Raw genomic sequence first — 25796 nt, forward strand, 5'->3', positions numbered from 1 at the left:
TTAAAGCCAAGGAGGAGTAACGTCACTTCTCTTATCTCTGAGTCACAGGCGCTGTTGATGTGCCATGGGTACGTGCTGGTGGCTCCGTCCGCAGGGAGGGGTGTTGTGCTGGTTTCACACTGCGGGGTCTGTCTGGCCTTCCCAACTCAGGCATTTGTGTAAGTGGTCGGAGAGGGGCTCAGAAAGCAAAGGACCCTTTCCCCAAAAGCCAGCAGAACTTTCTGTGTCTGAAATTGCATTGAGATCTACGTGAAAAAGAAAGTGAACAACTGCAGCCCACCCCTAGCAGCAGCTCCCCACCTAAAGCTGGTGCTCAGCATTTAACCCCAGGGAACAGCATTTAACCCCAGGGAACAGTGGCTGTTTCTGCAGCAGCATAACAGGTAGCAATGCCAACTTATGGCCATTAGAAATATGGGGCAGATCTACGGTGCGTGCAAGTCCCTGTTGCTACACCCGGTGAAGCAATCTATACATTTGAATCCAGGTGTTTGCAAAATGCCAGCAGATGACACTGTGAGGAGAAGCTGTGGGAATCTGCAAGGCTGGAGTACACAGCTTCTTTCAAGTACACGTGGAGCAAAGAACATCCCTTTCCCAAGAGATGTAATATCAAATCTTGAGAGGAAAGCAAGGGGAGTTTGTGGGCCTGGCCACTGCTCACATACAGACTGCAGCAATAGGAAATGAATTAGCAAGCCCTGCTCTAACACTGCAGTGGTGGCTCACAGCACACGTGAATCAAATCTGTCTGCATCAAAAGGCAGAGAAGAGCACACGAAGTGGCAGCTGGGACAAGGCAGCAGCTGGCCCTGCACACTTGGCCTCCCTTTAAAATACCTTCATCCCCACCAGATAGTGCAAGCTCAGCATTCAGGGAATCCCCGGGAGTTATCAACTCAACAGAAATATTCTGCTTGTTGCTAGGAAAACAGCCCCACTCATCACAAGCTGGAGAGAGCTGCTTCTCTGCCCTACTGTTCAATGACCTTTGGTTTTGGGCCTTGACACCAAAATCCAAACAGATAACACAGGAATATTCCAGCCCACACACAGCCCTGACAGGCACTCTGCATGGATCCTGCAGCTCCAGAGAGAGGTGTCACCCATGTCTTTGGGCCAATCCCCTGGTGTTTATTGCTATCATAATGCTTCGTGTCCTCATTCAACTCTTGAAATAAATATTCTCTGTAATAAAACACAGCTGGGCCAGGAGCAGGGCCAGAACAGCAGCAGCACAACAGCTAGGTAACACACAACACAGGCAGTCGATATTGCTGGAAGTTCTGGGTAAGCAGGGAGGAGGGGGGCATCACTGTGAGAAGACCACCTTCCTCTGGGAGCCGTACTTTTTCAGGGTCCCTAGTGGGATGCTGCTCTCGTAGGACTTTGTTGCTTGGATTTCTGCTATGTCTCTGTCCTTGGGTGTGAACTCATCCTTCTGCTCGGTACTGAAGAAGTTCTGCTCCTTCCAGGGCATCACCAGGTGTGAGCGTTTCATCTGAGGAGAGAGAACAGCACAAGGGCATGGGTGGGAACATGAACTTCATGGGGTGGCTACAGCTTTGTTTTGCATAATCCCTCTTCCCAAACCTGCCCATGGTAAATGCTGGCCTGTTAACACTGTACCTGCTGTCGTATGTCTTCAAAGAGTCGTTGTTTCAGCTGTCTGTGTGGGACCAGCGTAGCCTTTGTGATTGAGATGGGATTTTCATCTGCAGTAAAAAGATAATTCAAGGCAGTAAATTGGGAGGCAACACCATAAAAGCTTTGCAGTTTGTCCTGCAGTCACAGATCTGCAGGCATTCCATTAATGAAAGGCAAAGATGGACTTCAGCCCTTCAGGAAAAACCTTTGCCCAGCAAACAGCTGCAGGCTGACAGTTCTCAGTGAGAAGGTAAATGAAGAAATTCACATGGAAGATATAGGAACACCATCCCATATACTAGGTATGAAGGCAATGATAAGGGTAGTTTTGACTGTTATCTGCTCCACATCTGAAACTAATGGCTTAAAAAAAGATGCATGGTGTGAAGGGACCTCTCTGAGATGCAAGCTGCTGGTCATCAGGAACAGGAGCAGTGCCAGAGGAGGATTTTAATGCCTCCTGTGACCAGCTCAAACTGCATCTCCTTGCATTGTAAAAGCACAGCTTTTACTTCAAATCCTATCTTGCCTCCCCCAGATATAATGCAAAGTAAATTCAGGAAACAGAGATATAGCAAGGGAGAAAGGTCAAACCACTGGTTTGTGTCCCAGAAAACGTTCTTGCCACCACCTGAAGGTGATAGCAGTTACTACACAATGGCAGTGAGCGACTATGGCTCACACAGGCATCAAGGTAACAAATAAGTGAGATGTCACCTGGGGAGGTGAAAGTGCCTGAGATGACCAGCCTGATTTCAAAGTAATGGCTTCGTACTAATGACACTGAAGCTGCACTCACACCTTCCTGCCATCTCCAACCCAAGATATCTGGGCTGCTTCCTTTCCCAGAGCACCAGGCATTGCTTTTCCTTGCACAGACCCAGGAGAACCTCACAGGCTTCCTTCAGCACCAGGACAGCCTGAGCAACTTACTGTAGTAGTCGAAGGGTAGATGGCTCTCACGGAGTTTCTTGCTGTATCCTGTCACCCTCTGGGGCTGGTGTGGTGTCTGATAGTCTGAGTGCTGCGTTGTGCTGAAGAAACTGGAGCCTGAACGGTCATCTCCAAAGCAGACATTGCTTCGATGTTTCTGCAAGTCAGGCTTTGGTGAGAAGTTCCACCTGCCGGTCTACAGAACACAATGGTTGGCTTTAACAGTAACAGGCTGGAGCTGGAAAAGGTGCCCTGTTTCACATCACACCCCCATGCAGCCCAGAATCTCACACTGCCAGCCAGCATGGAAACGAGAGAATGGACAACAGTGGTCTAAGAAAGTGCTAGAATAGAATAGTGTGCTTAAAAATGGAGAGACCATCCACCAGATAAACAGCCACACAGCAAGGATGGGAACAGACCTCTGGGTAAGACGACCGTGTTGTGGTAATTCTCTCCAGGTCTTCTTCACTTTTGAGGATGGATGAAGTGTTTTTGTTCCTACGGACAATATCAACAGGCTCTGGCAAAGGCAAGAGTGGAGGATGTCAGAACATCTCAGTGTGGAGCAGTTTCTCTACGTGCAATAGAGCACAGGAATGAATACAGCTGTTCAACCTGCCAGGGATGAAACTGAGTCTAACTGTGAGGATACTGGTGCTGAGTATGTAAAAACAATAAAACATTAAAAAGAAATATTTTATACATACAACCCCCATCTATTACATCTTTTATCTATATAACTAAGGCCAAGTGATAAGAAACACTGCTCAGCTGGTTATAACCTTAGCAGGGATCTGTATGTTGTGTCTGTGTCACAGACTCACTCTACCTGCATTATGTACTGGAAAGTGCTCTGACACCGTGGTGGAGAACCTGGTGCGACCATCCCCTTGCTGCACATTTGTGTGGTGGATCTGGAAGGCAGCACGTTCCTTGTCATAGAATCTGCAAGATATCGGATATGAGCTGCTTAAATATCAGAGCTTGTCAGAAAGAGCAGCTCCCAGAGATGCTCACCAGGCCATCCTGCTGGATACCTGTGCTCCCTTTTGGCTGGGGCCGTGTAGGCGTATTTCTGCTCACTCACAGATCCACTGCTTCTGGGATCCCCAAATATAATACGAGATTTGTGCTGAAGGGAAGCAAACAGAGCTATAAAACTGCTGCTCAAAGCATGATCCCTTTGTTTCCCACCTCTGTCTTTCCACCTGCTGTTTTTCACTTGCACAGATCAAACCCCTCTCAGGACAGAATTCAGCATGGCAACGTGTTGTTTGTGTCTTGGGCATCCCCAGATTCGTGTTATTACCTTCTCACTTAGCTTTGCAGGTGGACTGTGTTCACCTTTAAACTGCATTTGATGAGAAGTGTGGTAAGAGGGCTGTCCATCCTCTTTAATAATGGGATCACAACCTGCCAAACAGCCAGAAGGGGAATTGGTGTTATTAAAAACAAAGCAAAACAAAACTCTATTTACACATAAGGGAACATGGCTGAGATTAAAGCTGTACTCTCAAGGCAGCTGCTCCTGAATTGAGCGTTTAACACCAGATTGCAGCAAGGAGGGCTGCAAAACTGCAGGACGTGGATGTGGTGCATCAGAAGTGATGCAGCTTTGGGGTGAGAACAGCAATGCCTGCAAGCAGAGATGTTTGCTGCTGGGAATGCTTGGCCGTGAGTGTCCCTGTGAGCGTGTTCAAGCTGTTTTATGAGCACCAGGTTGATTAATTCAGTTATAAAAAGAGAAGACAGAACATCCATGGTTGGCAGCATGGTTCTGAGCCACTGCCTGTGTGTGGGAATCCCATACAGCCCTTAACGTGGGAGCTCTCACCCTTGTATGAGGGATGTGCCCTGGCAGCAGGATGGACATCATGTGCTGGATATGAGGTGGTGTGGACTGATGGAGGGAGCCTGATTTTCTCCCTGTCCCCACAAATAACTCGATCTCTGGTCTCCTGAACTTTGGGGATGGCGGGTTGTGTTGGGGAGGCTGCATGGCAGGGGAAGCTGTCCCTCATTGTTGTGGAGCAGACACTAATGCGGGGGTCCGCGTGCATTCGGATGCCGGGTGCTGGGGGCGGGAGGGGGTCGAGGCGCTGCAGGGGCTTCTCCGGGAACGCCAGGCGCATTTCTGAGCACTGCCCCCCACCCACAGCCAAGCTCTGGTTCAACACATCCCCGCTGCGGGGCAGCTCTGCCGGCATCGGCTTGTGATCCCCCCAGATAGGGGGGAATTGAACGTGAGAAAACGGCCGGCTGTCCTGCGGGACAACGCGGTCAGCCCCCAGCTGGAGGTGGGAGGCCTTTAGGAAGGGAATGCCCGTGAGAGGAGCCGGGATCTGGGCCGGGATCGGGGCCTGGGCCGGGATCGAGGCCTCCATCCCTGCGTGTAGGCCGCGACCAGGCCGCGTCACCATGGCAACGGCGCCGCCCTCCCGGCATGCCTCGGCGGCGGCCCGGAGTGTTGCTATGGCGGCGGCGCTGGGTGCGATGGTGGCGGCGCTGGAGTCATATCGCGGCCGGGACCGTGCGGTGAGTGAGTGCGGCGGGCGGAGCGGGCCGGGCCGGGCCCTGCGGGGCGGTTCTACGGCCCTACGGCTCTGTCCTCACCGGGCCGTACCCCCGCAGGTCCGGGCGCTGTGCTATGGCTGCCAGCTGGCGGGCGGCGCGCTGTCCGGGCCTCAGAGCCCCACCGAGGGGCTGCCCGGCAGCCTGCTGGCCTTGTCCGCACAGCTGAGCTCCTGCCGCACTGTGCTGCGCCTGCTGGATGACCTCGCCATGCTCAGCCACAGCCGGGCCTATGGGCTGGGGCCTAAGGTGAGAGCGGGCCGTGAGGTGCGGCCTAAAGCGGCCTACCAGGCCTCAGGCTGTGCGGCCTGCCAGGCCTCAGGCTGTGCGGCCTACCAGGCCTCAGGCTGTATGGCCTGCCAGGCCTCAGGCTGTGCGGCCTGCCAGGCCTCAGGCGTCACGCTGTGCCCATGTGCTTCCCGCAGGACGAGGACGCCTTGGTCCGGGCGCTGTCGGTGCTTCGCAATGTGGCCGACCAGCTGTATTACCCCTGCGAGCACATCGCATGGGCAGCAGACAGCGGCGTCATCCGCGGCCGCTCTCAGCGCTGGTGGGCTGCCAGCACGGCGCTATGGGGGCTGTCGTTGTTCTTGGGCATCCTGCGGTGAGAGGCGGCCCGAGGAACGGCCCATGGGCTCGGCTTGGCTTCCCGCTGCTGCTTTGTAGAACTGACTTCAGTTTGCCTTCCTTCCAGATCCCTGAGAGTCCTGGTCCAGCTGAGGAGGAAGCTGAGGCAGCAGAAGCGGTATGAGGGCTCTCTCTGCTTCTATTTATTCTCATCTGTGAGCTATAATTGCACAGAACTGTATGATGACAGGATGATAGGATCGTAGGATCGTAGCTTTGGGTTGGAAGGGACCTCAGAGGTCGTCAAGTTCCAGCCCTATTGCCCCAGGAAGGGTTTACAGCCATTAGATCACATTGCCCAGAGCTCCATCCACCCCAGCCTTAAACACCTCCAGCTCAACCACCAAGCTCTGTGCAAGGGCAGCACTGCATCCTCTGCAGCAGCAGGGGGAAGGTCCAGGAAAGCAGTCAATCAAGGCAGCAAGGACGGGGCAATCATTAGACCATCACTGACATCATTTTTGTTTCCAGTGCTCCACCTTCACCGCAGAGTCAACAGAAAATACGAGCCCAAGTGAAGGCTGAAGTTCTGAACATCATCAGTAACTTGGCAGATCTCTCCAATGCTGTCCATTGGATGCCACCAGGGTTCCTATGGGCCGGACGGTTCCCTCTGTGGTTAGTGGGGCTCCTGGGGACCATCTCTTCCCTGATTGGAATCTACCAGGCATCTGGAAGGGGCAGTTCTGGAGCTGCGTGAGCTGTAATTAAGCCTCTGAAACCCAATTTTAATGTGGTAAGAAGGCATTTGGTGAAGCAGGCTGGATTTATAACTTTCCCGGATGCCAATGATTTTAATTTGGTGAATCCTGTAATTGAGAGTAATCAGCAGCTCTGTTACAGAGAGGATTATTGATGGCTGACAGATTTTATTCCTAGAAATCTTTTGGGTGAATCCTCTAAAAATCAGAATCTGATAGGATTGATAACGGAGGGGGAAAAAAGGTGGTGGTCGCTTCTATCCTTTCTGTACTTCAAAAGACAGATGGAACCCTCCGGTCTCTGCTCTCATATGAAAGAGCACAAAGTGTTCGGTGGAGGAACAGCCGTAATTGTTTGATTCAGAACTTCCAAGAGGTGGATTCTGTGAGTTCCAGCACTTGGTGCTTCCCTGAGCCACAGAGGAGACCTCGATGGTGGAAGTTTCTCTGTCAGATGTTTTGGTGTGTGAACCCACAGCAGGTGAAACCCCAAACACAGACAGAAGCGGGTGGCAGAGGGAGGCTGCTGGGGGTGGCAGGTTCCTTGTGACTGCTGTATTTCTTTAAAGGTGATGGGGGAAGCAGCAGCAGCTGCATGCAGTGCCTTGTTAAGCTTTCTTCCAGCCTTTCTACTTGAGAAGAAACATGAATTGAGGCTTCTTGGTTATAGAGCCAGAAGGTGCTGAGGCTCCAGCTGTGCCTTTGTGGAAGGCCACCGGGTGGAGCTCTTCCACTGAGCTCTGCCAGAGCCAACGGACACAGGGAAGCAAAAAGGGAAACAAGTTTGTTAATCATCTTTGAAATAAGTGGCCAAACCAATGTATGAGTGAGTTTTATAGTCATATTTTTAAACAGTGCCAATAATAAATGTGAGAAATGCTTCAAAGTTGCCCTCGGGTCGTCATTGTGTCTGATAAGTGGGCAAATATTATTTATCTGGCTCCAGAAAGCCCCAAACTGTTCCCAGGCAACGGAAGGCGTTTGTGCTGTGTTGCTGCAGCCACGGGCAGGCAGAGCCCATCTGTTACCATCTTCCTTCAAGTGGAATGATTCAAAGCACCTGACTGAGCTGTATACACAGATGGGGCTTTGGGAAACAGTTCTGCTCAATCAGAGCAGTGTTTGTGTTCTACGTTACTCAATACCAACCAGACCACCTTGCCACGATGTTTTTGCTTGTGTGTGTGTGTAAGAAAGTGCAAGGGCTGCCTCCTACCCCCGTGCAGGGCACATAACAAAGCGTTGGTGCTCTTTGCCCTTTGCCTCGTCCTTGCTGCCTTGTTTGGCTGCTTTCCTGGACCTTCACCCTGTTACTGCAGAGGATGCAGTGCTGCCTTTGCACAGAGCTTGGCTGAGCTGGGAGCACCCACATGCAGCACTGGCTGCTTCTGTCTGCAAAGGATTCGTGTTCTTTCTGCATTCTCAGACAGGTGGAACAGCTGATACAGCTGCAGCTGCTGCTCAGTCCTGTCCTCAGCTGGCACCAGCTGTTACAGCTGAGTCTTTATCTTTAATAAGTCTTTTTTTCTTCCTTAACGAGCAGCTTTTTGTGCCTTTAATTGACCCACCCTTTCAGGACAGTCTTGCTCATCACGGGGCAAGGTGTAGCTGGAGTGACGTAAAACAAACTGTACCTGTGCAAACCTCTGATGTACAAGCAATAAAAGCAAATCACGCTTTGTTTAAATCCAAAGGATGCTATCAAAGCAGCCGGGCGTTATTGCACTTTCTCCTCGAGCAACTTCAAATTGCAAACAGGAAAAGCCAGGAAGGTTTCAGGGCTGGTGGGAGCAAAGGGAGCAAAGCTGCTCCGTGGGAAGCAGATGCTGCTGGTTGCTGCTCGCTGTTGCTCATTGCTGCTCGTTGCTGTTCGTTGCTGTTCGTTGTTGCTCGTTGCTGCTGGTTGTTGCTCAGCTCATCTCTCGCTTTGCACCGTGCAGTAAAACATTTGCTGAGCAGGCACAGCTTGTTCCGGCCCCGATCTCAGCAGGCCGGGATGTGCAATGCCGCTCATTAACAGATAGCGTAGGGCTGTGCAGCGATTGCTGATAGCAGCTCAGAACCGGCTCCTGCTTTACGGCCCTTTATAGCGCCGTGACTCAACGAACAAAGCCGAGTCCCGGCTTTACGAGCCTCGGCTGCGGCTGCCGCTCCCTGCGGGCCGTGGCTCCGCGCTGTGTTACGGAGGGGCGCTGGGCTGTGGGTGCGGGCGCTGCCGGGGGGTCACCGCGCACGTGGGGGGCAGCGGCCCCGGCAGAGAAAGGGTTAATGGGCGGCGCATGCGCACGCGAGGCCCCGGGCTCCCATTCACAAAGAACGGCCCGAGAGCTCCGCGCCCGCTGATTGGCTGCCGCGTCAGGGGGCGGGGCCAGCGCCGGGGCGGCCACGCGGCGCCGGGTAGTAACGGCAGAACGGCGGCAGCGCGGAGCGGAGCGAGAAGCGAGCGGAGCTGAGCCCCGGTAACGGGACGGGGAGCGTGGGGAGCAGCCGGCACCGCCGCGCCTTGTGCCGGGCTCCTCACCGGGCCGCTCGGGGACGCCTGTGTCCGAACCTTCGCACCGTTACCGTCCGCCTCCCGCTCTGCTCATCCGCCGCCGCGGTTCCCCCGGTATCGTCCGGTCGTTCCTCGCTGCCCCCCCCGGTGTCCGCACGCGATGTCGGTCAGCAGCCACGAGAACCGGAAATCCCGCTCGAGTTCGGGCTCCATGAACATCCACCTCTTCCACAAGCCGGGTCACGCCGACAGCCTCCTCACCCAGCTCAACCTGCTCCGAAGGCGGCTCCTCTTCACCGACGTGGTGCTGCGGGCCGGGAACCGCTCGTTCCACTGCCACCGGGTCGTGCTGGCCGCCTGCAGCCGCTACTTCGACGCCATGTTCAGCGGCGGCCTGAAGGAGAGCAGGGACGCCGAGGTGAACTTCCACGACTCGCTGCACCCCGAGGTGCTGGAGCTGCTGCTGGATTACGCCTACTCGGCTCGGGTGCTGATCAACGAGGAGAACGCAGAGTCCCTGCTGGAGGCCGGAGACATGCTGCAGTTCCACGACGTGCGCGACGCTTCGGCCGACTTCCTGGAGAAGAACCTGTACCCCGGGAACTGCCTGAACATGCTGCTGCTGTCTGATGCCCACTGCTGCCAGCGGCTGCTGGAGCTGTCCTGGAGGATGGCGTTGGCCAACTTCACCTCCCTCTGTAAGACTGAAGATTTCCTGCGGCTGCCCAAAGATAAACTGCTGGAGCTGGTGGAGAGCGAAGAGCTGGAGGTGGAGGATGAGACCGTGGTGTATGAAGCTGTGATGGGCTGGATCCGGTACGATCTGCCCCGGAGACACGAGGATCTGCCCGAGCTGCTGCGCTCCGTGCGCCTGGCGCTGCTGCCCGAGTCCTACCTGCGCAAACAGGTGGCGTGTGAGAAGCTGGTGATGGGCCACAAGTTGGGGGAGGAGATCGTGGCCGACGCGGTGAGGTGCAAAATGAAGATCCTGCAGAACGACGGCGTGGTGACGGGGTGCTGCGCCCGGCCCCGCAAGGTCAGCCAGGCCTTATTGCTGCTGGGCGGCCAGACCTTCATGTGTGATAAGATCTACACGTTGGACCAGAAAACCCGTGAGATCATTCCCCGCGCCGACATCCCGAGCCCTCGCAAGGAGTGCAGCGCCTGCGCCATCGGCTGCAAGGTGTACATCACCGGGGGGAAGGGCTCCGAGAACGGCGCCTCCAGGGACGTCTGGGTGTACGACACGCTCCACGACGAGTGGGCCAAGGCTGCTCCCATGCTGGTGGCTCGGTTCGGCCACGGCTCCGCAGAGCTGGACCACTGTCTGTACGTGGTGGGAGGGCACACGGCGGCGAGCGGGGCCTTCCCGGCCTCTCCATCCGTTTCTCTCAAGCAAGTGGAACACTACGACCCCCAGCTGGACAAGTGGTCGTTGGTGGCCCCTCTCCGGGAGGGCGTAAGCAACGCCGCCGTGGTGGGGGCCAAGATGAAGCTGTTTGTTTTCGGCGGCACCAGCGCCAACCAGGAGAAGCTGCCCAAGGTTCAGTGCTTCGACCCCCAACAGAACCGCTGGACGGTGCCTGGCAGCTGCCCACAGCCATGGCGGTACACGGCAGCAGCCGTGGTGGGCAGCCACGTCATCGTCATCGGGGGGGACACGGAGTTCTCAGCCAGCTCCGCTTACCGCTTCCACTGCGACACCTTCCAGTGGTCCAAGTTTGGAGACGTGACCGCCAAGCGCATCAGCTGCCGCGCCGTTACGTCGGGCAATAGGCTGTACGTGGTGGGGGGGTATTGTGGGGAGCAGCGCTGCAAGACCTTGGACTGCTACGATCCCTCATCCGACACCTGGAGCAGCGTCACCACCGTGCCCTACTCCCTCATCCCCACCGCCTTCGTCAGCACATGGAAGTACCTGGCTGCATGAAGGAGATGGGAGGTGAACAGTTGGCCTAGAGCTGCTCTGTGACCGTGCTGTGTGAGGGCTGAACCCTGCAGGGGTTGCAGTCCAGCAGATCTTGAAGAAGCATCATCTGGTCATATGCTTCAAGGCTGGAGCTCAAACGCTGCTGGAAGATGAGTATAAATAACAAGACACTGAACCTGGCATCCTCGTCCTTCCACTGAGTCTTGGCCTATGCAAAGATTTTGGGGAATGCTCTCAGTGAGCAGGATTGGGTGTCCTGGTGCTGTCTGAGCCCATTGCTGTGTTTACTTAATGGTGCCACGAGGGGCGGCTGCTGCTTTTAGCCCTGCTCCCCCCTCCTGGTGCCACAGTTAATCTGCTGGTGGCACCCAAATGTCCTGTGGGACGTGAGGGCTGCGGGCTGGTGCCAGAATAAGATGATAGCAGTCGGTAATTGCCTTTGTAAGACAAGCCCTGTCTACATATAAACACAGGGTTTATCCACTTCTAATTATTCTCTGGCGTCCCCTCCGTGCCATTTCTTTCCTGCTACTCAGCAATTAACTTCTTCAAAACTTGTGACCAGAATTAAACTCTTCCAGACGCTGCAGGGAGAAAAGATGCCGGTGAATCACGGATCCCTGCGGTGTCTGTTTTCACCTTTTCCCTTTACAAGAGATGTGCTGCTCACACCGGGTGGCGCAATGAAGTGTTCTGAAGCACCTACAGAAGGTTCCAGGCTGCATCGTTCCATAGGCTCAGAGTTGGTTGCAAGACCTGAGGAGCTCTATGGGGCTGGAGATGGTGAGAGGGGTCCGTGTTTCCTCCTCGCTCACACTCCCAGCCCAGAAACCAGAGGATTCTTTTCTACTTCTTTCAGTGTTTTAAGTGGTTATTTACTGGGAAGGACAAAGGAAACTCTTCAGCAACTGGCAGCTCCGGGCTGTGACTTGGAACGCAGTCAGCACCAGATGCAGTTGCCTGTAATGGCTGAACACGTGACGGCACTTTGCCCATGGGGCTGATCCCGTACATTTTTTATACAACAGTTGTGTGTGTTTATTACTCAGCCTGGAGCTGCTTCAATAAACCTGAATGAATCCTACTCTGTTCTGTGTGTTGAAGCTCTAAGTCCTCCCAGCCCACACTTTGCTTTAGTTCAGCAGGAGCTTTGAGGATCAGCCCCTGGGGGTTGCTCCAATCTCTCTGTGCATCTTTATGACGGGGGAAGCCCAGATCTCAGCTGAGGGTTCATCCCTGATGCAGGACACACAAACCTGTTGCCGATGCTGAAGTTTGAGCTGTTCTCTGCCCTTGCCTGGTCCTATAGCAGAGCTGTTTTGCTGCTTCCCAGGTTGCACGGCAGGAAGGTACAGCTCCGGGAGGGAGGAGGCGGAGGAAATGGCACCGAGGGCTCAGTCAATGTCTCACCGCAGAAGCACGGTTTGGGTGTGAGCAATTATTCAATTGCAGAGTTGAATAAATCAATGTCACCGCCATTCCCAGCTGCTCGTATAGGCAAGAACTGGCAGGACGGGAAGGAAGAGAGCTGCCCCCATTTGTGGTGGCTACAGATAAAATGACTTCATTTCCATCCCGTTCTCCATTGACTGCAGCCCCAGCTCGGCTCTTTTCCTCTGCTGTGCCGCCCCTCCGCTCCGTGCAAATCGCAAAGGGAGTTTAGTGCAGCCCCCAGCGGGCAGAGCGCACAGCAGCGGCAGCGCGGGCAGTAATATACGATATGGGACGGGGGAAAGGCATCGAGCAGCAGGGCTGGGAGAGGGGGCAGGAAGCGGCTCCTTCCTGTTATAGCGGGCTGGGAGCTGCCTCACCTTTATTCCTGAGGATCGGACAAAGTCCGACTTTGCCCAGCAACACGGCGGAGCTGAGCTGTCACTGCCGGCCCTTTGAGCAGCAGCTGCTTTGTTTATTCTGCCAAGCAATAAACGTCGGTTCCCAACCACATCCGGCTTTTGCAGCGGGGACGGAGCCGCTCCGAGCTGCCGGTCCCGGCGCTGGGATCCATCGGAGCCGCGCTCAGCACAGTCAGCAGCGCTGGGGCCGCTTTGAGCAGCGCTTCTGCTGCAGGCTTTGCAAGCATCGTTTCCTCATCTCAGGCTGCACTGACAGCCAAGTGCTTCTCTCCTGCAGCACACCTGGCTGGCATGGAAGACTGCACGAGCCTCATTTTGCTGCCTCCATCCCTCCCTCCATCCGCTGGCACACAGCCCCGGCTCCCCCAGCACCTCCCCTGGTAGGAAGCAGTTCCCAGCTCCTGGGGAAAACCAGACTCCTTTCCTTGTACAGCACAGACCTGTTTTCCCAGTCCATGCATTAATCCAATCACCGCTCTAGTGCCAGGGTGAGAAAATGTAGGCCAATGGGGCTGCAAATGAAGTTAGTTTAGGGGTTAGTTTTGTTACCAGGACAGAAATCATCCTGAATCAATGTAACCCACTTGGAATCTAAACCTAGTTGCAAACCAAGGCCTCTCCTCCCAGCACACAACCTCCTCCCCAAAGGAGCATGGCAGCAAAGCTGACTTCAGGCCTTATGGTGCTGTGCTGTCTGTCCTTAGGGATGACTTCCTGTGCTCCATGCAGTGAACACAAACCCACTGCTGCTCCCATACAGGAAAGGAACCCCAAATCTACACTTCTCAGTAGGTTTTTTTCAGCCCTGTGTACTCATAGCTCTGTAACAAAGCAATCCTTGCTGTGCTCGAGGCTGCCATGCATGCAACGCCATACCACAGCCAGGGAGCATGAATGCATCTCACACTGCCAGCTCCAAGAGGGTTTTGGCTTTGATCCTCTGCCAAAGCCCACGGGCCAAGAAGCAAACAACGTAAGCATCAGACAAGGACGGGCCCACATCCTTCTGCTGCTGAGCCCTGGGACAAGCCATTGCTGGGATGAGAAATCAGACTGGGTTTCAGTCACAAGGGTGAGGAAGACAGAGAGCAGCACATTGCTGCTGTCAGAGCACACCACGGAGCCAGCATCCCTCGTGTGTGTTTGTCCTCCAGCATCTGGGCTGCAATGGATCTCAGCTGCACGTATGGGAACCATCCGCCGCGTCTCAGCCACATGAAAGAAGGAAGCTCAGCATGAAGCCGGTCATTGCCTATGGCCCCGGAATGATTCATCCCAACAGAAAGAATGTGGTTTGGGTTTCGGGTTAATTAGCTCCAGATCTCAGCGAGACAAAGCAGGGCGGAGCTGCCGGCATAGCGGGCTGATTCCCTACTGAACACAATGAACCCAGCCCCTCTACTGATGCACACAAAGCCTTATCCCTATGAGGCAGCTCAGAGACCCCCTGTGCCAACACCCACAAGTGGCTGAGGCTTCTCCTCAGCGATGGCCACAGTACAGGACATTAAAATAAAAAGGAAAAATCACATCTCTTTCTTGGAGAATCCCTCTCCTTCTCCAGTTCCATCCCTGTTTTATGTCTGTTCTGAGCTCTGGCTGTGCCTGCAGGTCTGCCATGATCGCGTGCTGCCAGGACACACAGCTCGCACTGCAGGATGGTACAGAGAGCTGCCAAACTGGCACAGGCAGCACGGAGAGAGTTTCTATTTTCATTCCACTCCTTCCAAATGGGAACCGATACCGTCTGGGACGGAGCCAGGCATGTCTGGGGCTGGCACCATGCAAAGCAGCTCCGTGCTAATATAAGCAACTTGGCGGAGCCGACTGTGCCAGTGCTGAGTGCGGCATTCTGAGATCAGCTGGTTTCTCCCCAGGGCTCTCACCTCACTGGCTGCAGTTACTCACATCCATCTCCCATCTCTCCTCTGGAAACCGTCGGCCCTCCTACAGTTATTTCTGTCCAGGATAGAAAAGAAGCACGTGAGATGTGGGCGCTGCTTTGACCTTTGGTTCAGGCACAACCCCCCCATATAAACACACCTCCAAAAAGGCAGCTCGCTCGTTTTAACTTTTATTTGCTTATTGCTGGAAGTTGGTTTCAGTCCTATTGCAGCTTTGGAATCCTTCAGTGGGAAACATTGCAGTCATTGTAAAAATCATTATCTGGTGCACGAAGATGAAGTGTACAATTAACCAGCAGAACGTGACCATTTCATCTTCACCAATGAGATAAGGCTACAAAGACGTCGCTACTGCAGTCTCAACATGGAATGAATTATTTACAAGGTTTACATCCCAACCAAAAGGTCCATTTAAACCACAACACGGTGATGGTTTATTCAGTGCTTTCAGTGCAAGGTGGGCCCAGGAACCAGAGCTAAACTGAACGGCACTGGGGGAACTCATGGCTCTGAGTGAAGCACACAGCAGTGCCAACACAACCCCACACATCTCCTTCCCCTACAGACAGGAATGGGTCTGAAAAGCTTTCCTACAGTACAGGTAAAGACGTGAAGGCATTTCCAATAGGCACAGGGCAGATGTTCCCAGTGCTGGTGGATACAAAAGGGTCCTCAGTCTGAAACACAAAGTGACAGCTGCCCAAATGGGAGGGAAGGAGGAAGCATCCTCTGCACCAGGGTTACAATTGAGAATAAAACCATTCCAAGTCTCTGTGTTGCACCAGCACAGTGCTCAGACAGACAGGACAGTGTTATGGCTGTGACACAGCACGAGGAAGGTGCACTCTGCACCAGCAGTGAGATATTCTGACACCTCCTCCATGCTGGGTGCTGGGCAGGAAATCACATAAACCCCTCCTATGGCACATGAATGACTTGGAGGTGACAGGATCTCTCTGTTTGTGGTCAATGTGGCTCTCACCTGCAGCCAGGGAACAGAGATCACCTTCAGGTTTGTTACAGACTCGATATCCCAAAGAGCATTCAGGGTGCTGAACCAACAGCCCAGCCTGCCAGGGTCAGGTGTTCGAGCTGTAACTCACCTGCAGCACTGCAGACAATATTCAGATAGCTTTAATTCATCATAACACGAAAAGAAATGCGATCTCAATGCAGATTCTGGTTTCCAGATTGCACCGTCCAAACCTGACTTCATTCATTGCATGGAGAAGAAAAGCTTCCAAATAGATCTCTTGGATCCACAGAGCTCTCTCCCCCCCACATTGGGACAGGCACCAAATTAAACCAAATACGTGCTACGAAAAATTGTTTTAAAGCTGCTGAACAGAGACCTCCCTCCTCAGCTGAGGTGCTTTTGTCCACTGATCCAACTCAGCTTTAGGTTAAGGCTCCTATCAAACTGCTAATTGAGGGCAATGGGGATTTCTCTAGGAGTGGCCCAAACCACAGCATGGAGGGAACATACTGCACATTCCTGCTGCTCTGCTGCATGTTTACAGAAGAAATTACGTGGGTACCAGAGACGATGGCAGTTCTCTGCATCCTCCAGCTGAAGAATCACCCCTGTGGAGCCGCTGAATCAATTGGAGGTTACCCAGATCTTAAGAGATCCCCACTATTTCAACCCAGGTTTCAGGAATGCAAAAACAACACAGAAATATGTTCTAACCACCATCAACACAGCATTACGACCATGAAAGGATGCTCGTGTTCTCCATACAGTTCTCTGCATATCTATAATCTGTGAAGCTCTGCAAGTCTCACCTCTCACCAAGCACCGCTTTGGTACCAAAGTGTGCCCTCATTAATAGGAACAATTAATTGGGGCTGTGGGGGTGTCAGCAGCCTGGTAACATGGAGGTTATTCTGAGTTTCCTCATAGGGGAGGCTGAGGCTGTGACTGAGTTCAGTGCCTTCAGGTATTTACTAACATCACTTAGCAAGAAGAGTCCATCATGCTCCGGAAAATACTAACCTGTTTCTTTAGGTTCTGAGAGACCAATTTCTCTAATCCTAATCCCCTCCACACAATTTCTCCTGTGTGCAATACATCTGACTGGTCACATCCAACACATTGGAATAAGTGTCCCCAGGTAATGCAAGTAAATAAGGAACTGAGATGCAGAATAAAGTGACAGAACACAATGAATGACTGTGCAAACGACTACAAAGAAATAATGCCTTTTGAGCAGGGCTCTGTTAACATCATCATTCCATGATTAAGAACTGACCCATTTAACAAGAGGTATCAAAGCCGGTTTAGCTGTAAGCAGCCAAACCAACAGAGGTTCAGCTAATAGCACATTTTCTTTTTTTAAACCCAAACAGTTCATATTCCCTTCATTCCTTACATTGCTGCAGAGAAATCCCTGCAGTAACAGCAGCTTTGATATCTTATGGTACTTGGAGCAAAGCCCAAGGAATTCAGCAGACAAACAGAAGATGCAGAAGACTTGGGATGACACAAAACAATAATTACTGTGTTCAAACACTTCTTACACACCTTCCAGCAAGGAACTTATCTCTGCAGCTCCTTCCAAACCAATCCACGAGTTGTGGTGAGGAATCTGTACTGCCCTCACTAACATGGACAGCTGCTCAATGTCCTCAAGGAGCCAGGCATCCTGGCACAAGCTGGTGGCCAAACAGATGTGCATTTAGTCCAACTCTTCATACCGCTGTATACACTCACACATTCAGCTCTCCTCATCCACAAGCAGGTGGAGCTCTTGAACCTTGAAGACTGTTCAGAAACTTACCCTGCCTTTTCTACCACGGAGAGTGCAACTCTGCTGAATCAGCTAAAGAAACAGATGCCAGCCTGGCTCAGGTGAGTTGGTATCGCAATGTTTATCGTGTGTGGCTCTATGGAGACTGCTTTGCTAGTCAATTACTTAACAGAGAGTTAGCATAACCCACGAGAGCAACCTTGCACCTGTGAATATGGATTTTAAAAAAATCTCAGCCACCTGGAGGCTTACAATTAAAATCTTTTGTTTTTTGTTTTTTTTTTTTTTACATACAGATCTGAAAGATTCAACATCAACTACAACAATTTACAAGATGGTGCTCACAAAGAGTGTAAATACACCAAAGAGAGCAAATTGCAGTAATGGCAGCATTTTAACATGCTCTGAATTTACATACCCATGCCACGTGTCAACACATTTCCATGGTCTGAGAATTTAAAAGCAGATCATTACCATCGTGCCCTCATTTCGAGCTGCTGGCAAAGAAGCCAGCAAAGTAAAACTACAATCCTGGGCTGGTCCCTGCTAGTATTAACGAGGCAGGAATAAAAAGACACTCATGTGAAGTCTCTGTCACATTGAACACCGGAGCCTGAGTTCTTGAAACAGTAAGTGAGAAGAGTAATCTTTAAATGGAAACAGTTAGAAAAAAATTACATCTTCTTTGCTGGTATCATCTTGCATGTTTAAAAGAGTCGGCTGTGAGGTCACCAGGGTCTGAACATGAGCATTATTGGGCTTGAACGGGTTTGGAGAGGCAGAAGAAAGTGCTTCTGGCTGACCATCTGCAGAGCCGTGTATTTCTATAGGGGAAGAAAGAAAAGGAAGACAGATTGATGATGCTACACATATAGCCTGGCACTTCTCTGTGCATCCATAAGGGTTGAGAAATACCTGGCTGGAATGCAGTGGTCTGGCTGCTCGTGAGGACTGGACTTGCTGATCGTCTGCCTCGGAGGACACCCTCCTCTCGCCCAACAAGCCTGGGAGGAATCAGCTGCTTCTGGTCAACAGATGCTGAAGAAAATATTTTTCTAGTCAGTACTGGAATACTCCATTGATTTCTCTCCTTCATGCTGAGACCCACACTACAGACACCCTTGCATATCCAAGCAAGCTGCTATACCAAAATGAGCTGTTGCTTCTACTGCAAGTTACTTAAGACTTTCTTTTCAGCTGCTTAAATCACAAGTGCTTCTCCTCTCTCCTCTTTCCCGAGCACTTGCAGTTCAGTCACTACCAGCCCAACAACCACAAAATCTACTTATTACAAAGCCTTGTGGAGGGAAAATAAACATCTTTGTCCCTAGCACTCAATTAGCAATGGATATTTCCTACTATTAATACACAGAACTGTGATGAACTTTTGTCTCTGCTCTTCGTCTGCCTTTAAATTGCTCAGCAGCAGAGTACATTGATGGTGGTATTATGGCCTGTCAGTTGCTTAATTTCAACAATAAAAGCAATTCATGAAACAGTTATTCTGGATCCGAGCAGCTCTCAGTACACATTCCGTATGTGCAATGGAAACCAAATTCAATACTCAGTATCTTCCCTTTGGAACAGAGAGTCCTGTTCTGTTTTCTTCTAAGATCTACTTACGGCCGTAACAAGCATGCATCCCACTAATGCTCATGAGAGAACAGAGACCATTACATCTATACTTTAGGCCTATTCATATCATTTTTGGAAAAAACGCCATTAAGTATATTTCCACAGCACAGGCCATTATGTAAAAGCTATTAAAATAAAGCTGGAGAGTATTAGAGTTCTATTTTCCCATTTGCCAGTATTTGGTATTCATGATAAACGAAGCCTGATATCCTCTCACATGTAAAAACATAAGTTCATAATTGTATTAAACTTCAGGTGCAGAGACAGATGCTTCTGCTACATGCAGCAGAATCCCACTCCCTAGCCAGGTCTGGCCCTGAATCTGTTAAAGCAGCATAGGCCCCAGCAACGTGTAAGCTTGCCAGCTCGGAATCCTATATAAAGCAGAAGAGATAATTTTGTAACTTTAAAATTACAGGCCATTCTTCCAGGCTGGCAGTAAGGCTATTTTAAGTGGTAGAGAAAAAGTGGTTTTTATTGTGTCTGTCATTGGCAAAGAACACTACTTCAGTACCTAGTGGTTAGCTGTAGAAATTACACCATGACAGGGTAACTGTTTTTACTTGCTTCTATTTCGGACAAAAGTAGCTCCTTTCAACACTGTGACACAACCAGCACTTCAATTCTGGCCTGGAAATCTGTACTTAATGACTGGCTGGTGCTCAGAAAGGCACTAAGTTTAATGTCATTACAGCCCTGAACAGGTACTGAGAAGAGGTTAAGACAGCTTTAAAATGTTTCTTCCATGCAGAACAAGCAACACACTTGCTATTTTCCTTTACCACTAGAATCAGGCAAGAAGGTTTCATATCCAGTTTTACAAACGCCACCATAATTCTGTCCTGCTGGCCTACAGCACTATTTCCAACATGACATTTGGGGGCTAAATTTCCAATTCCAACAGTACACACACTTAATGCTGAAGAATTTTAAGAGCCCACCAACTGCAGGTAGCAGAGTAACAATCTGCAGCATATTAATTTCTGACTTCCACACATGTAGCCAGAGGTCTAAGCTATAGTGCTCCATACCCCCATGATGCTAAGGGAGGTGAGAAATGCATGTTAAGACACTTACCTGAGCTGTCTGTCCTATGAGATGCTTTGTTCTTCCCGCTTTTCTCTTTGCTTCCTTTTGTAAAGGTGGCAAGCTTAGTAGGGATCTGCTGCTGAACAGCAGCGGGTTTCTGGATCTGATTAGTTGCACTCAGGAGATGTATTGGCACTTCATTCTTCAGAGCAAGAACTGGACGGCTCTCCAGGGTGGTGCTGTCTCTGCGAACCAGCTCTGAGTGCTCCAAGTAATCCATCCCAGAGACACTCACTCGTGCAGAAGCTTTCAAGACCGGCAGGGATGGTTCTGCTCCTTCTCCGTTGAAACTAACAGAATGACTCTGCATCGGGTTCTACAGAAGGAAAAAAGAACATTCTAAGACAAGCAGGTATCTGAGATGGTGAACATACTACAGGAGAAGCCACCCTCTGCCCTGCAAACACAAAGCACTTTCTTACTGCATTCTTTTCTATGTGTTAGACCAAGCTCAAAGCACGCTGGCAAACCAAAGGATGAGAGACAGAGCTTCAGCAACTCCAGACTGCTTAATATTGCACCTAACGATGGAAAACAAGAGCAGGCTGCTCTAGGTTGATTATAGAAAGGACAGAAACATGATTTTTAGATGGTAACAAATGAGTTAATTTAACTGGACACCAAAAATCATGTTTTGAAGCATAAAAGATGTTTTCAGAAATCAACAGAGCAAAACACTACTGATGTTGTGCACCTCCTGCAATTGGCTGCCTGAAATAGGTCAGTTCCTGTATTAAAAAAAAATACTATTTAAAAAATTATTTATTTTCTTAATATCCTCATTACCAAATGTCTGGGCAGAGTTTCACAGACACCAGGGTACTGCCAAGCTTTAATCTCTGTGACCATAAGCAGAACCAGCTATTTCAGGTGATGGTACAAATAGCCCCCATAAAAAAACAAGTGTGTTAATGCTGCAAAAAGGGCAATCTCCACTCAGAAGCATGCAGGTTAACAAAACTTGAACTCCAATAAAAACCTAAATTCCTTACTTGTCCCAGTTCTGGGGAGAAGGTGCCTGACACCGTGTTCTGCTTTTTCAGCTTCCTTAGCTGATCCAGACGTTCTCTCTCCTTCTCAACTGCTCTCTGAGCTTCCCGCAGCCTCTCCAGGTCATGCTGATAGGCCTCTCGTTGCCTCTCCAGTTCTTCTCTGTCCTGAATCAACTTATCTTTCAGCTGCCGCGTCTCCTCCTCACGTCTCTGCAGATGGGCTTCTGAGATTTCCAGTTCCCTCTGCTGCTGACTCCTCTCCCGCTCCCAGCGCTGCTGCTCCAGCTTCAGCTGGTTCTGAAGTTTCTGGACATTCATCAGTTCTTCCCTCTGTTTCTCAAAGTTACGCTGTTTCTCTTGCTCTAGCAGCAGGTTGCCACGTGTGGACTGTAGCCGGTACTGCTTCTCCCGGTCTACCATTGTGGCTCGCTGCACCTCAATGTAGCTGTCTTGTTGAGATATCACTGCCTGGGGGAACAACAAGACTACAATAAGTCACATCGGTTCATAAAAAACAAAAAACTCTCACATATAGCTAAGAAAAGACAAAAGCATCTACCGCATCAGGTCACTGGTAGCTTTGTCCTCAAGAACAGATCTAACTTCCCAGCTCTCACAGCACATCACTATTGACAAGATACCAATATGCACGTGCTTACAGATGTCAAAATTAACACCCAGAGTTGTTACTTTCAATTTGACAGGATCACTCAAGTTACTGACTACAAAGTTACAGCAAAAACAAAATATATGTACACAAGTATGCATCGACAGTGATTTTAAAAGTAAACATGCACAGAGAGCAGAAGCTCCAAGAAGCTCAGGAACTGCATCTGAGTGAACAGAGAAAAGGATTCATTCACTTGAGACAATGGGTTTAACACTTCTTTCATACCCGACACCACATTTCTATCCTCGAGCCTCAGATCCTGAATCCTGCAGTTAACACCTAACAAACCTCTTGGATAGTAAAGCAGTTGATTACCTGCAGACTGAAGAGCAACTGTAGCAGTGTTTGTATCCTTTGGACAAGCTGAAAAAGAGGAGAGGCAGGTGTGATTAAAAAAGATATTAGGCACTGTAACACAGTCCTGTTTTAATGCAGATTTTATTTTTTATTCCACCTTTTTAAAGTCATGAACACAATCAATAATATCTGTATAAAACCACATACAGTGAAAGCACAGCTACAAGCAAATTGTGACAAATGAACAACCAGTATATCCATATGCAAGCACCACACATCTCAACACATTGGTCTGAGCACAGATCTAAGTCAATACTCAGAAAATAATCTCACTGGGATTCAAGGGAGCGATCCTCATTATCAGTTTTCTTCATACAAGCTATTAATGACCACTTCCTCCAGCACTGAATCATTATACAACTACAGCATGCACTGGAGATTCAGAGACAAGTGTTGCCAATGAACTGAGGACACACAGTGTCTCCAAAGACTCAAGAAAAGTTGCCAGCTCCTTGAAATGCATGTTCAAATATCCAGAACCATCTTTGTTTTCTAATGGGACTTGGAACAGGACGTTCATGCGTCCTACACAGGACATACAGAGTCATAAGGCTGTTAGGGAACTTGTGGTTCTGCTGACATTGGAAATATTAGTTTGTTTTGCATTACATTACTATATGGCTGTTTCCCATCAGATTTCTTAACAGCAGAAGGAACATACCTGAGACTCTACAGTGGGCTGAATACCACTGCTGTCATCCTGCCTCGCTGCATCGCTCTGTAAATAGACAAAAATAACAGTCTGTGCTTTCTGGGCACTGGTAGTGCTGCCAGAACAGATCGAAAGTGTCCACCTCACAAGGGAATGTTGTTTATAGCTGGAGCAGTGATTGCTCCCATATGCTGATGGACACATACCAAAAGTACTTAAATTATAGGCCACGAGCAGATACACAGTCATTAGAGTTAGCATTAAAGATATTGCATCCAATGAACAAATACAGAAACAACTATTACGCCTCTCAAGTAGTAAGCTAGAAATCACTATTATAGTAACAAACATGAGGAAACACTGAATTCATACATAAAACCAACATACAGTTTGAGATCCTTCTTCTGCATCAAATGGGAGGTCTGGGAGCTGCACATCTGAACTTACTGCAGGGCCTCTCGAGTCCCACTGTCTCTGGTCATTACCACTGTTCTTCCCAAGACTGTTATCTGAAAGAAGAGCAGTATGTGAGTGGTCCACCAGCACAGAGCTTGTGAACACCCACTGCATAGCAGAGCAATGAAAAACATTAAATGTTTAGCAAATAGCTGAACTCAAGTTTCCTAGGTTTTCACGTCAGGCCTGTTTTTCCAACAAAAATACAGTTCCATGTGGAGCTGTTACCTTAACCCATATGTCCCAGTTACTGCACCTTTAACACTACAACAGCCCTACTCTGCTCTCTAGTGTTGATACAGGAAGCAAAACATACAACACGCTGATACAGCATGCTAGGAATTTGTTCTGATAATCTTCTCAGAGCCTCAAGTTCCCCTAAGAACTACGTATTAAATGAGGCTCTGACGTAAGAAAGATATTACCTCAGTCCATACAGAGTAGCATAGGGAAGAGCTAAGAAGCTCACATAAATACTAGACTTTCAAAGTAGTATAGCAGCAAACAGGCACAGGTCCCCCACTGCTCCTCTTTCTTACTTTTATTTGAAATGGAGGGACTGTCATATCCTCCAAAGGTCTCCGCTCTCCTGGGGAGCCCCACTGTGTTGCTCTCTTCAGACTGACAGGATCCACTTCCTAAGTGAGTGAAGATAAGGTTCTGGAGATTTTCAGCTAGGAAGGAAAAGAACGTCACTTAAACAGCTGCATCCACACAGTGAGATAAACTCATCATACTAATAACTTAAATAGATATAATTCCAACCTCCAAGTACATTAAAAGATGGGGGCAGATTTCCTCATTCTCTTTGTGACATGTTCCTTATGACAGACTCTTCATATGAAGATGACCTCTTCCTTGAGATCACATTATCAAGCCTTGAATGTCTTTTGTCAAACTAAAATGATGTTTGTGGTTCATGTCTGTCTAAATATGCTATTTTCAGATAGGTTATTTTAATCTAGAACACTCGTGATTGTATTTCAGAGTTGGTTTATTATTAGATTGCCTCGTTATCCATCTGAATAGAAGCATTCCACAGATTGATCATTTAAAAGGAATAAAAAAATAAGAAACCCCACAAAGCTGAGGAGGTGGTCCTCTAACTAAAACAGAAGTGCATTCTACCTACCTTGCAGGCTGGCTTTGAGTCTGAACTGCATTAAACAGAACTATTAGGAGACCATTTTTGTGAGCTGTACTTAGATCCTACCTGCTTACCCCAACATCTGTACCACAGCGAACACACAGGTTTCCCTGCTGCACTTACCTTCTACCACTGCAGACTTCAGAAGTGCTTCTCCTTGCAGACTTTCTGGGATATCCCCCAGAAGAAGCAGCTTAGATCGGGATCCTTGGGAATGGTCTTCAAATCCATACATTTCAGACATTTCTTGATAAATCTGTTGTTTCTCAGTTAGACTTTGCACAATCAGGTCATCTTTTGTGTTCAAACGCTCTGATAGAAGAAAAAAAACAAACTCAGTTTTGCCTTTCCAAATTGCTGTTAAAGAATACAACATTCAGTCTGGAAGCTTATAATTCAGTTCAGTTATAATTCACTCTCAACGGGAGTCAGAGATGTAATTAACAGCTGAGTGAAAAACAAACAAACAAACAAGAGAACACCTCACAATGCACCCAAAGCTTATTAGCTTTCTTTTTCTTGAACTATTTATATGCAAACCTGCAATACCTTGGAAAACTTCAAGAGAAAATTGGTCACACATGATAACAAGATGGTCATAAATCACAAGAGATGCTGAGAAGCTGCCTATGGAATATATACCTAAGTCTTACCTTGAAATTCTCTTAGTTTAGCTGCTCTTGCCTCAGCCAGTCTCCTTTCTGCTTCAGGTTCATAAAATGATCCTCCTTCTTCATCAGGACAGCTGTAAGAAGTGGGAGACACACGTTTCATTTACACACTAGATAATTTAAAACCATCCCAGCATTCAGCCTAAAGCTTTTGCCTGGGGTGTGGTTTTATTTGCATGTCCATTTTCTTCCCTTATCCCTTTTGACATCAGTGAACCAAGTTAAAGAAGGCAAAGAACAAAGCCTTATGCTATTTGTTCCAGCATCTTTTTGAGCAGTTCCTGTCCAGTAAATATACACCAAACTGCCTGCTTCAGTCTTACAAAGGAAGTTTACAAATAGCTGGAAGTATTTTTATGATAAACTTACATATACAAGTTCAGTGAAGGGAAGGCTGATGAGTGACAAATGAAGCCTTCCAGCTTCCATTCATTATTTACCTTTCTACAGCCCTGCGGATGTGAGCCATCCAGGAATTCCTCTCTTCTTTTGAGCTTGTGTGAATTTCATACATCTCTGGTCCTTGTAAGGAAGCACTAATTAAGAACATTGCCTTTTCCTCATTAGCTACCTCTCTTACAATCAGCTTTTGCAGTGAGATAACTGGTGGTTTAGAGTCCTATAAAAGAAAATAGAATTTATTGCACTACATCATATACATTTCTTCAAGCTTATGCTTCTAATCTCCCCTCTGTCTTCTTACCTATACAGGGC

General features: G+C 49.4%; 4 protein-coding genes across 12 annotated transcripts in view; 2 read left to right on the forward strand and 2 right to left on the reverse strand.

The window, feature by feature from the left end:
• Positions 1–41: 41 nt before the first annotated feature.
• SAXO5 (stabilizer of axonemal microtubules 5) lies at positions 42–8241 on the reverse strand. Of its 3 annotated transcripts, none has more exons than XM_085517897.1 (9): positions 8117–8241; positions 3893–3996; positions 3621–3715; positions 3413–3528; positions 3003–3103; positions 2581–2776; positions 1630–1715; positions 1350–1501; positions 42–227 (listed from the first exon to the last, which is right to left on the reverse strand). In XM_085517897.1, the coding sequence occupies exons 2-9, from the start codon at positions 3938–3940 to the stop codon at positions 179–181; spliced, it is 843 nt and encodes a 280-aa protein (XP_085374023.1). In that variant the 5' UTR covers positions 3941–3996; positions 8117–8241; the 3' UTR covers positions 42–178. The 3 variants fall into 3 exon arrangements, with proteins under 3 accessions (XP_085374023.1, XP_085374022.1, XP_015741935.2); XM_085517896.1 differs by lacking the exon at positions 8117–8241 and adding an exon at positions 4418–5003; XM_015886449.3 differs by lacking the exons at positions 42–227; positions 8117–8241 and adding an exon at positions 4418–5003 and having other exon boundaries at positions 1114–1501.
• PEX11G (peroxisomal biogenesis factor 11 gamma) lies at positions 5034–18916 on the forward strand. Of its 3 annotated transcripts, none has more exons than XM_085517901.1 (5): positions 5034–5118; positions 5215–5403; positions 5580–5758; positions 5849–5899; positions 17710–18916. In XM_085517901.1, exons 1-5 carry the CDS (start codon positions 5056–5058, stop codon positions 17795–17797), a joined length of 570 nt encoding a protein of 189 aa, XP_085374027.1. In that variant the 5' UTR covers positions 5034–5055; the 3' UTR covers positions 17798–18916. The 3 variants fall into 3 exon arrangements, with proteins under 3 accessions (XP_085374027.1, XP_032296942.2, XP_085374028.1); XM_032441051.2 differs by lacking the exon at positions 17710–18916 and adding an exon at positions 6253–7368; XM_085517902.1 differs by lacking the exons at positions 5580–5758; positions 17710–18916 and adding an exon at positions 6253–7368.
• Positions 8664–11990, forward strand: LOC107325511 (ectoderm-neural cortex protein 1-like). Its single transcript, XM_015886448.3, has one exon. It carries the CDS (start codon positions 9137–9139, stop codon positions 10904–10906), a length of 1770 nt encoding a protein of 589 aa, XP_015741934.2. The 5' UTR covers positions 8664–9136; the 3' UTR covers positions 10907–11990.
• The window catches only part of ARHGEF18 (Rho/Rac guanine nucleotide exchange factor 18), a 41250-nt gene continuing 30274 nt past the window's right edge, over positions 14821–25796 (reverse strand). For all 5 annotated transcript variants that reach the window (XM_015886444.3, XM_015886443.3, XM_015886442.3 and 2 more), the window contains 11 exons: positions 25523–25701; positions 25065–25156; positions 24535–24723; positions 23804–23938; positions 23196–23317; positions 22818–22874; positions 22115–22162; positions 21130–21597; positions 20126–20453; positions 18329–18451; positions 14821–18237 (listed from right to left, as the gene is read on the reverse strand). In XM_015886444.3, coding sequence (XP_015741930.2) covers positions 18077–18237; positions 18329–18451; positions 20126–20453; positions 21130–21597; positions 22115–22162; positions 22818–22874; positions 23196–23317; positions 23804–23938; positions 24535–24723; positions 25065–25156; positions 25523–25701 — 1902 coding nt within the window. In that variant the 3' untranslated portion in view covers positions 14821–18076. The remainder of the gene's footprint in view (positions 18238–18328; positions 18452–20125; positions 20454–21129; positions 21598–22114; positions 22163–22817; positions 22875–23195; positions 23318–23803; positions 23939–24534; positions 24724–25064; positions 25157–25522; positions 25702–25796) is intronic.

This window comes from Coturnix japonica, chromosome 16 (genome assembly GCF_054131305.1).
Source record: "Coturnix japonica strain WE chromosome 16, WE-NBRP24, whole genome shotgun sequence".
Classification (NCBI taxonomy): Eukaryota; Metazoa; Chordata; class Aves; order Galliformes; family Phasianidae; genus Coturnix; species Coturnix japonica.